This window comes from Oncorhynchus tshawytscha, linkage group LG26 (genome assembly GCF_018296145.1).
Source record: "Oncorhynchus tshawytscha isolate Ot180627B linkage group LG26, Otsh_v2.0, whole genome shotgun sequence".
Taxonomy (NCBI): domain Eukaryota; kingdom Metazoa; phylum Chordata; class Actinopteri; order Salmoniformes; family Salmonidae; genus Oncorhynchus; species Oncorhynchus tshawytscha.
In genome coordinates, this window is record NC_056454.1 from 26,504,684 (window position 1) to 26,516,725 (window position 12,042).

At 44.1% G+C, this 12,042-nt stretch overlaps 1 protein-coding gene across 1 annotated transcript in view; it reads right to left on the bottom strand.

Annotated features, from left to right (window-relative positions):
- Nucleotides 1-480: 480 nt before the first annotated feature.
- LOC112225446 (vang-like protein 1) overlaps nucleotides 481-12,042 on the bottom strand; it is a 53,651-nt gene continuing 42,089 nt past the window's right edge. The window contains exons 6-9 of the mRNA XM_024389427.2: nucleotides 4,032-4,165; nucleotides 2,332-2,497; nucleotides 1,520-1,754; nucleotides 481-1,387 (exon numbers count right to left, since the gene is read on the bottom strand). Of these exons, the coding sequence (XP_024245195.1) occupies nucleotides 1,127-1,387; nucleotides 1,520-1,754; nucleotides 2,332-2,497; nucleotides 4,032-4,165 (796 nt within the window). The 3' untranslated portion in view covers nucleotides 481-1,126. The remainder of the gene's footprint in view (nucleotides 1,388-1,519; nucleotides 1,755-2,331; nucleotides 2,498-4,031; nucleotides 4,166-12,042) is intronic.

Consider the following 12,042-nt stretch of genomic DNA (forward strand, 5'->3'; position numbering starts at 1 on the left):
GAATGTGGTACCTTCAGGCGTTTGGAAATTGCTCCCAAGGATGAACCAGACTTGTGGAGGTCTATAATTTTTGTGGAGGTCTTGGCGGATTTCTTTTGATTTTCCCATGATGTCAAGCAAAGAGGCACTGAGTTTGAAGGTAGGCCTTGAAATACATCCTCAGGTACACCTCCAATTGACTCAAATGATGAGAATTAGCCTATCAGAAGCTTCTAAAGCCATGACATCTTCTGGAATTTTCCAAGCTGTTTAAAGGTACAGTCAACTTAGTGTATGTAAACTTCTGACCCATTGGAATTGTGATACAGGGAATTCTAAGTGAAATAATCTGTCTGTAAACAATTGTTGGAAAAATGACTTGTGTCATGCACAAAGTAGATGTCCTAACCGACTTGCCAAAACTATAGTTTGTTAAGAAGAAATTTGTGGAGTGGTTAAAAAACGAGTTTTAATGACTCCAACCTAAGTGTATGTAAACTAGTTTTAATGACTCCAACCTAAGGGTATGTAAACTTCCGACTTCAACCGTATATAAAAACACACATGCACAATCCATTAAGAAAAGCAATTCTTAGTTTGATAAAACTGAACCTGAACTGTTTGTGATTATTAGGTAGTATTTTCATTCATATTAGCAGGGCAGACCATATGAAAATACCACCACCCCCCCCCCCACACACACACACACACACACACACACACACACACACACACACACAGAGAGAGGAAGAACAAAATGCGGGAGGGTCATCTACAGTGTATTGAAAACCCGCTGACATAATTCAATGTTCCAGTGTGCCTCAGGACAATAGAAATCAGAGCATGTTCCCTAACGCTCTCCATCGGTCATCTTCACTCCAAAAGAGCCATAGGGCTGGGGATCCCTACCAATTATTAACTATTATATGACCAGCTAACACTTTATCTTGTTACAATATCCAATATGCATCTGTTCATATCAATTACGTACAATAACAAATCTCAAAGTAGCCAAAATAATCTTTATAGACACCGGTAATATAAATAGAAGAGAAAAGCAAAATAGCATGAAAGTAAAAGAGGGTTTAAGAAACTGAACACAAAAAAGACAAGTCTAGAATTCCCACAGTTCTTCTACATGCGTCTGTTAGACTGATGTTTCAGATTGGAGACTCAGGGTAAACTTGTGTGACTTTGGATCGACGTACTCCTCGGTCATTCGAATGTAGGGGATGGACTTGACTGTTACCGCTAGGCTGAAGTCTAGACACCTCAGTGAGAAGACTGTGTCCTCCTTTAGACCGCCAGTGACCGCAGCCTCGCTGACCAGAGTCCACTGACCGGCCATCCAGCGCTCTCGACCATACTGTAGCGTAGGACCAGGGGACAGGTAGGCCTCCAGGAATGCCTGAAGACACAGAAGCAGACACACACAATCATATTGCTATAGAGATTGTTATGTTGGGCCAAGGCCAAGAGGTGTCTAGTAGTGATACTGGCCAGGGGATGATCTGGAACCAAGAAGTTGAAGCTTGCCTACCTTGGGGCTCATGTTGTGTGTGAGGCAGAAGGCCAAGTGTCTCTGGATGCTGTCCATGCTGTGGCAGTGCTGCCTTCTGGTGGTTCGGAGGTATTTCTGCAGGGCGCGGGCCATGGAGGGGAAGATGGCCAGGGCCGCTTCCCGTACGTCCATCACATCCCCAGGGGATGCTTTCTGCTCCTCCTGCTGCATCCGCCTCACATGCATGAAGGCCTCCTCCACAGCCACCACCAGCCTAACGTTACAGCAATGTACAGAAAACATTCAGTATACTGTACACTCATCTGTTCTTGCACCCTACAAGTTATAAAAACACACAGGCCAACATTTAGCCCTCAATTCATATGTCCATCTATCGAAACCCTCATCTATATTTTAATCCTTACATTAAGTAGCATACTTATGTATCTTTCTTCTTTTCCTTTCACACCACCTTTTTGTTTTTAAGTCACTCAGCCTCTCCTCTCCTCTCCCCCTCTCCTCCCCCTCTCCTCCTCCCCCTCCCCCCCCTCCTCTCTCCCCCTCTCCCCTCCCTCTCCCCCCTCCCCTCCTCTCCTCTCCCCTCCCTCCTCCTCCTCTCCCTCCTCTCCCTCCCCTCCTCCCTCCTCCCCTCCTCTCCCTCTCTCCCCCTCCCCCCCCCTCCTCTCCTCTCCCTCCTCCCACCCCTCCTCTCCTCTCCCCCTCTCCTCCTCCCCCTCCCCCCTCCCCTCCTCTCTCCCCCTCCTCTCTCCCCCTCCTCTCCTCTCCCCTCCTCCTCTCCTCCTCTCCCTCCTCTCCTCACCTCCCTCTCCTCCCCTCCCCCTCTCTTTCACCTGGCTCTGCGTTTGCGGACCCGTCGGTCATGGTCAGCCTCTTCGTAGTATAGTTCGTTGTGAGTGGCGTCTCTGCGCCTGGCTGCTGCAGAGATCATGGCCCGCGGCTGACCCCCCACCTGAGATCCCCCCGATCCCCCTGCTGGCCCCGCTGGGTTCACTGGGCCTACAAACAGGAAGCACAGAGGCATGATGGGAAGATCACTGTGTGGCCCAGTCAGTATATTGACAGTAACCCGGGGAAAACACAGATCTTAGTGCGGATTCAGTGTAACATCTAAATATCTCATTAGGCAGTTTCACAATTCAGATCCTTTCACTGTGAGAGTGATTAAATATTTAGCCTGGTAGTCAGACCCGATTATGGTTTAGACAACTGCCAAATGACAACAGAGTTGGCTAAAGCAGAAACTAACACATCTGGCTACCAGGTAGTAAATATTCATATAATTAAAAAAACAAGAACGATCTCCAAACACAATAATACCAGTTGATCATAGAATTAATTTCTCTCCCTCTATGATGAATACCAATAACTAACCCAGAAGTAGTAAAAGCATAAATTAGGGTTCCTGTGGGATATGAATATGGAGGAGTGGAATCTGGTCCATATTTATGAGGGATATGTGTGTATGAGCGTTCAGTACAGTAACCCCGGCAGATACAGGCCAAGAGAGATGAATCATTAACACCAAGGTGTGTGAGTGTGTGTGTGTGTGTGTGTGTGTGTGTGTGTGTGTGTGTGAGGCTGAACGAAGCACAGGCTTGGTAGCACAGCCTTTTTCCGATTGAGAAATAAATGTTTTATGAAATTTCATTGCAATCCTATTTTTTCTAAATCCCCAAAAATAAATACGGGTGAGTTCCATTAGAGCAGATCTGGGCTGGTTAAAAACACTAGAAACCTAAAAGACCCACTCTGCTAGCCTACAGAAACACTGCTGACTTAACTGGAGAACACACTGAGAAAAGGAGGACGAAATACGGACAGACAGAGAGATGAGAGAGAGTGAACGTGAGAACGAGGGGTAGAGAGAGAGAAAGGGGAGAGAGAGAGACAGAGACAAAGAGATGGCATGGGAATGTGCAGAAGGAGCTAGTGTGATGAATTATTAAAAGGCTGAAATGCAAATGTCTGTGAGGACAATGTACCAGTATACTCCTCTATCAAACTCTGCTACAAAGAACATAGAGAAGAACCATAAAAGCTGTCTCACACTGAGCTGGGAAGTTGGTGTCTGTGCGCATGTGTGTGTGTGTGTAAAGCATATCTTGCGAATGAAAGTGGTGGTTAGATTGGTGTGTATCTGTGTGTGCATGCTTAGAAGCAGTGTAAACATTGGGGGTGGGGGAAGGGAAGTGAGGCGTGAGGTTAGTAGTGTACACTAGTGAAAAGTGAGAGGGCACACAGAGATCTTTACTTACTGTCATTGTCCAAAAGGTAAGCTCTCACTTTAGCTTTAAACGCTGCTTAGGGTGGCATGGGAGAGTAGATGAAGAGAGAGCGTCACAACGAAGCAACAAATACGGTAGACAGAGAGCTGAGAGAATGGAGAGACAAAGAATGAAAGACAGACAGTGCTGCACATGAAGATGCAGTTACAAAGAGGAAACGAGAGATGATTGGAGGTCAGACGACACAGGGACACAAACCAAATGTAAGCATTGAGGAACCATAGAAAAACCGTAGGTGTACTAACCGTCCACGGTGTAGACCTTGAGGCCGGCCAGGTGCTTGGCGGCACGGTGCTTGGAGGCGGAGAGAAGGGCAGGGTTATGGAGAGGGAAGTCCCTGTAGTAGAACTCCAGCAGAGACAGAGCTGCCCCCTGAATACTGACACACACAGAGAGAGAGACAGAGAGAGAGACAGAGACACAGAGAGACAGAGAGACAGAGAGAGAGAGACAGAGAGAGAGAGAGACAGAGAGACAGAGAGACAGAGAGACAGAGAGACAGAGAGACAGAGAGACAGAGACAGAGAGAGAGAGAGAGAGAGAGAGAGACAGAGAGAGAGAGACAGAGAGAGAGAGACAGAGAGAGAGAGACAGAGAGAGAGAGACAGAGAGAGAGAGACAGAGAGAGAGAGACAGAGAGAGAGAGACAGAGAGAGAGAGACAGAGAGAGAGAGACAGAGAGAGAGAGACAGAGAGAGAGAGACAGAGAGAGAGAGACAGAGAGAGAGACAGAGAGAGAGAGAGACAGAGAGAGAGACACAGAGAGAGAGACAGAGACAGAGAGAGAGAGAGAGAGAGAGAGAGAGAGAGAGAGAGAGAGAGAGAGAGAGAGAGAGAGAGAGAGAGAGAGAGAGGTCATGATCAGATGAGCTCCTGCATTTTTCAGCATGTTCTTAAAAAAAAAAGATATGTTTAGAGTTAGATAAACTTTGATTTTTTTTGCCAGGAACATATACAGGATGCTACCCTCTACAACATAACCTTCACTATGTCACCAGGACATATACAGGATGCTACCCTCTACAACATAACCTTCACTATGTCACCAGGACATATACAGGATGCTACCCTCTACAACATAACCTTCACTATGTCACCAGGACATATACAGGATGCTACCCTCTACAACATAACCTTCACTATGTCACCAGGACATATACAGGATGCTACCCTCTACAACATAACCTCCACTATGTCACCAGGACATATACAGGATGCTACCCTCTACAACATAACCTTCACTATGTCACCAGGACATATACAGGATGCTACCCTCTACAACATAACCTTCACTATGTCACCAGGACATATACAGGATGCTACCCTCTACAACATAACCTTCACTATGTCACCAGGACATATACAGGATGCTACCCTCTACAACATAACCTCCACTATGTCACCAGGACATATACAGGATGCTACCCTCTACAATATAACCTTCACTATGTCACCAGGACATATACAGGATGCTACCCTCTACAACATAACCTTCACTATGTCACCAGGACATATACAGGATGCTACCCTCTACAACACAACCTTCACTATGTCACCAGGACATATACAGGATGCTACCCTCTACAACATAACCTTCACTATGTCACCAGGACATATACAGGATGCTACCCTCTACAACATAACCTTCACTATGTCACCAGGACATATACAGGATGCTACCCTCTACAACACTATGTCACCAGGACATATACAGGATGCTACCCTCTACAACATAACCTTCACTCCAAATCAAAACTCAAAACCTACAACCTGATTGTGGACGGAATTACAGAATCACCTGGAAGGCTTACAACTACCAAAGATTATTATTCCAACGCTATACAGCAAATGCTCTGGAAAACAACAGAAACCTGAAAACACCATCCAACCTGGAACTGAGTGAGTAATGTTTAGTCTGAAGCTATATTTTATTTCCAAAAGCCAAGAAGAAAAATACATGACATTACTGTATAAGGACTGAATGCTAAATGAAGGCTGCCAAGCTTGATCCAACTTCAATTAGCACAGACGTGTCAAGTGAGAGGTGTCAAAGACCTTTAGCCCAACAATGGCAGGGGAGTCTACTCCAACCAAATGGAGAGGCCTTAGAAGCTGTCTCTTGCTGTTCAGAGGTAATTCAAATACAGTACCCTGTATATGTAAAGAATGATAAGGCAAGAAAAGACAACAAAATTAAGCCACTCATGGAAAATCAAGTGAGACTTTTTGCTGACTATTATAAAAATGGGAACATCAGCAACCTCATCTTCCACAGAGACCAATCCCTGGCATGGCACAGTGCTACATTAGCTCACTACCTCTCTGTTAAGGGGTGGGGGGTGGGGTGTTAACGAGGGGTGGAAACTCAGGATACAAGACAATGAGGACTCAGAGTCAGCTAATATACATCTCTATAAGTCTGGAACAGTATTTGTACAGGGTAACCCCAAATAGTTTCAGCTATACTTTCACCTAATCAAAGAATTAGCCCAGTAGGAGAAGCTCTCCCTTGAGAAAGATGCCCCCACCCCGAACAGGTCAGACCAGACCTCTTCATTATATAACCCCACAGACGAGCAACCCCAAGCGGAAAGTCAACCACCCAGCACAGAGTACTACCCCCTCATTGAAATGAAGGATACATTTACCCAGCTGGAGGTAAGGCGGTTGGAGCTGGAACAGCAGGTGATTACACTCCAGTCAGCACAGACCCAGACAACAGTCCAGCACAACAACATCCCCTTAACCAGACCCGGAGAGCAACGTATCTGCACTCTGGACTGTGGTGAGACAACTTCAACAAAATAAAAAGCAAGAGCAGGAGATGAAAAGTGCACTAGAGGAGAGGATCAGACTGCTGGAGGAGAGGGTAAGGGGGATGGCGTGTGACAGAGAACAACCCACTAGAGAGGTGGCCACCCCCGCAGAGAAGCCAGCAGAACAGCCCACCTCAGCTCCCGCCAAAAGTCTCAACACCACAGCAGAACAGTCCACACCAGACCCTGACCATAGCGTCGACATCACAGCAGAACAGACAAATGAGGAACCGCAAGCCCAGGTGATCTCACCCCCTCTGGGCACCTCCCCGTCAGCCACCCTGATAGCCCTGATAACTGAGGACATACACAAGACACAGATTGTACTCCATATGGAATCAAATGGGAAATATATATAAGAAAATCAACTTTTTCCCAAACACAGTGTGTCTAAACTCTGGTGTCCAAACACCCAGCGCGCCCTAGACCTTCTGTCTGAGGACCAACTAGGTTCACCTAGCCACATAATAATACACACAGGCACAAATTACCTGAGAACACAGCAGGAAAGGGTGGCCACAGCACTGAAGGGAGTGATTGAAAAAGTTTTCTACTTTCCCCGATGCACAAGTGGTTTTCTCCACCCTGCTACCATACAGTGGGTAAACGCAAGTATTACCCGTGACTGTGCCTCAAAACCAAATGTTTTCCTGGCCCACCACTCCACCCTGGACTTGAACAGCCTCTATGACCAGGTCCACCTATACAAGGCAGCAGTGCCCACGTTCGCCTGGACTCTGAAGGACATCGCTCTCAAGCGCAGCCCCAACACTTCACACAGGAGCAACAGATCAGGACCTATATCCAGACCACAACACCAACCACATACACCCCCACCCCAACCAATCAACCCCCCCCAAGTCAACCATGCCCACACGCCATTTAGACCCTCTCAGATCAGATCTATGCCCCTCCTGCCCACCCCATGCACCCCACCCCTCAACATGGAAGTCACACAAATGCCCAGGCCATGAGCAGGCAAACAGGAACAACCCCCACTCTTACACTAGCACAAGCCAATGGCATGTCTGAGGCCAAACCAAACAACCGACAACATTGGACACTTCATGGAACACAAAGCTTTCACTATCTCATTCGAGAATATCCAAGGCCTGAGGTCATCGAGGAGACGGACCCTAAAAGAGCAGAAACCTGGACTTCATCAAAGAAATCAGAAATACAGACATTGTCATCCTACAAGAAACCTGGTATAGAGGAGACTGACCCACTGGTTGCCCTCTAGGTTACAGAGAGCTGGTAGTCCCATCCACCAAACTACCAGGTGTGAAACAGGGAAGGGACTCAGGGGGTATGCTAATTTGGTATAGAGCAGACATAACTCACTTCATTAAATGAATAAAAAAGGGAACATTTGACATTTGTCTAGAAATTCAAAAATAAATTCTCAACAGAGAAAAATGTCCTGTGTGCTACCTATACCCCCCCCCACTAGATCCCCATACTTTAATGAAGACAGCTTCTCCATCCTAGAGGGGAAAATCAATCATTTCCAGGCCCAGGGACATGTACTAGTCTGTGGCGACCTAAATGCCAGAACCGGACAAGAACCTGACACCCTCAGCACACAGGGGGACAAACACCTGCCTGGAGGTGACAGCATTCCCTCCCCCATATGCCCCCCTAGGCAATATCACAACATAACAAACAAAAACAGGTCATAACTCCTGCAGCTCTGTCGCACGCTGGGTATGTCCATAGACTCTAAACACTTCTGGGAAAATTGGAAACCACTAAACAAACAACAACAAAGAATTATCTATCCAAAATGGAGATGTATGGGTAAACTAGAGGTTGACCAATTATGATTTTCCACGCCGATACCGATTATTGGAGGACCCAAAAAAAAGCCGCTACCGATTAAAATCGGCCAATTTGTATTTATTTGTAATAATGACAATTACAACAATACTGAATGAACACTTTTATTTTAACTTAATATATAATACATCATTTTTTTTTTTTTGCCTCAAATAAATAATGAAACATGTTCAATTTGGTTTAAATAATGCAAAAACAAAGTGTTGGAGAAGAAAGCAAAAGTGCAAGTCTTCAATATATGTGCCATTTCAGAACATGAAAGCTGGTGGTTCCTTTTAACACGAGTCTTCAATATTCCTAGGTAAGACGTTTTAGGTTGTCGTTATTATAGGAATTATAGGACTCTTTCTCTCTCTACCATTTGTATTTCATATACCTTTGAATATTGGATGTTCTTATAGGCACTTCAGTATTGCCAGTGTAACAGTATAGCTTCCGTCCCTCTCCTCGCTCCTACCTGGGCTCGAACCAGGAACACATCGACAACAGCCACCCTCGAAGCATCGTTACACATCGCTCCACAAAAGCCGCGGGGAACAACTACTCCAAGTCTCAGTGTGTGACGTTTGAAACGCTACTAGCGTGCACCCCGCTAACTAGCTAGCCATTTCACATCAGTTACACCAGCCTAATCTCAGGAGTTGATAGACTTGAAGTCAAACAGCTCAATGCTTGAAGCATTGCGAAGAGCTGCTGGCAAACGCACGAAAGTGCTGTCTGAATGAATGCTTACGAGCCTGCTGCTGCCTACCACCGCTCAGTCAGACTGCTCTATCAAATATCAAATCATAGACTTAATTATAACATAACACACAGAAATACGAGCCTTAGGTCATTAATATGGTCAAATCTGGAAACAATCATTTCGAAAATAAAACGTTTATTCTTTCAGCGAAATACGGAACCGTTCCGTATATTATCTAACGGGTGGCATCGATAAGTCTAAATATTCCCGTTACATTGCACGACCTTCAATGTTATGTCATAATTACGTACAATTCTGGCAAATTAGTTCGCAATGAGCCAGGCTGCCCCAAACTGTTGCATATACACTGACTCTGCGTGCAATGAACACAAGAGAAGTGACACAATTTCCCTAGTTTAAGATAGCCTGCTAACATACATTTATTTTAACTAAATATGCAGGTTTAAATATATATACTTCTGTGTATTGATTTTAAGAAAGGCATTGATGTTTATGGTTAGGTACATTCATGCAACGATTATGCTTTTTCTGCAAATGCGCTTTTGTTAAATCATCCCCCGATTGGCGAAGTTGGCTGTCTTTGTTAGGAAGAAATAGTCTTCACAGTTCGCAATAAGCCAGGCGGCCCAAACTGCTGCAGATACCCTGACTTTGTTGCACAGAACGCAAGAGAAGTGAAACAATTTCCCTAGTTAAAAAGAAATTCATGTTAGCAGGCAATATTAACTAAATATGCAGGTTTAAAAATATATACTTGTGTATTTTAAGAAATACTTTTTTCACGAATGCGCTTTTTAAAATCACCCGTTTGGCGAAGTAGGCTGTGATTCAATGATCAATTAACAGGCATCACATCGATTATAAGCAACGCAGGACAAGCTAGATAAACTAGTAATATCATCAACCATGTGTAGTTAACTAGTGATTATGTTAAGATTGTTTTTTATAAGATACGTTTAATGCTAGCTAGCACCTTACCTTGGCTCCTTGCTGCACTCGCATAACAGGTAGTCAGCCTGCGATGCAGTCTCCTCGTGAAGTGCAATGTAATCAGCCATGATCGGTGTCCAAAAATGCAGATTACAGATTAACAATGGTCATTACGGCCAAACAGTTCTATTTTTGTTTCATCAGACCAGAGGACATTTCTCCAAAAAGTACGATCTTTGTCCCCATGTGCAGTTTCAAACCGTAGTCTGGCTTTTTTAATGGCGGTTTTGGAGCAGTTGCTTCTTCCTTGCTGAGCGGTCGATATAGGACTTCTTCCTTGCTGAGCGGTCGATATAGGACTCGTTTTACTATGGATATAGATACTTATGTACCTGTTTCCTCCAGCAAGGTCCTTTGCTGTTTTTCTGGGATTGATTTGCACTTTTCGCACCAAAGTACGTTCACCTCTAGGAGACAGAACGCGTCTCCTTCCTGAGCGGTATGACGGCTGCGTGGTCCCATGGTGTTTATACTTGCGTACTATTGTTTGTACAGAATGTGGTCCATTCAGGCATTTGGAAATTGCTGAAAAGGATGAACCAGACTTGTGGAGATCTACATTTTTTTTTATTCTGAGGTCTTGGCTGATTTCTTTTGATTTCCCCATGATGTCAAGCAAAGATGCACTGAGTTTGAAGGTAGGCCTTGAAATACATCCACAGGTACACCTCCAATTGACTCAAATGATGTCAATTAGCCTATCAGAAGCTTGTGAAGTCATGACATTTTCTGGAATTTTCTAAGCTGTTTAAAGGCACAGTCAATTTAGTGTATGTAAACTTCTGACCCACTGGAATTGTGATAAGGTGAATTCTAATAATCTGGTATAATCTGTCTGTAAACAATTGTTGGAAAAATTACTTGTGTCATGCACAAAGTAGATGTCCTAACCAACTTGCCAAAGCTATAGGTTGTTAACAAGAAATTTGTGGAGTGGTTGAAAAACTAGTTTTAAGGACTCCAACCTAAGTGTATGTAAACTTCCGACTTCAACTGTATTTCCCTCAGATTACACAGAACCACAAAGAATTTGAAAACAAACCCGAATTTGATAAACTCCCATATCTACTGGGTGAAATACCACAGTGTGACATAACAGCAGCAAGATTTGTGACCTGTTGCCACAAGAAAAGGTCAACCAGTGTAAATTACAACCCATATTTATTTACAACACTGTATATATATATATATATACACACATAGACATTTGTAATGTCTTTATTATTTTTGACCTTCTGTGAGTAATGTTTACTGTTAGTTTGTATTGTTTATTATCTACTTCACTTGCTTTAGCAATGTTAACATACGTTTCCCATGCCAATAAAGCCCCTTGAAAGAGAGAGAGAGAAGAGAGGCATAAGAGGAGGGTAGAGGGAACAGATGGATTATAAGAAAAGGTCAGAAAAGAAGTAGATAGTCCATTACAGCATGCCTCATATCTACACTACTCCCCCAGACCAGACGACTGCAGACCAGGGCTATGTCATACAGTGCTCCCTACATTCATTTCACATTTCCATAAACTTCAAAATGTTTCCTTTCAAATCCTATCAAGAATATGCATATCCTTGCTTCACGTCCTGAGCTACGGGCAGTTAGATTTGGGTATGTGATTTTAGGAGAATAAAAAAAAGGGTCCAATCCTTATTAAGAGGTTTTAAGACTCCATAATGGTTCTTCTGTTGGTGCCACAAGTAAAAGTTGGTGTCATATAAAGCTTTGCTTCTTGCACTGTAATATGAGTAGAATCCTGATTTCAGTAACTTTCTTATATTAAATGTATGAACATTGTCAAATAATAATTTGAACAAAAAATATATTTATTTGGCAAAATGTTCTATATATTGTTGAACATAACATAATCTTTAGTGCATATCAAAGTTCCAGAGTGGGATCTCCGCTACG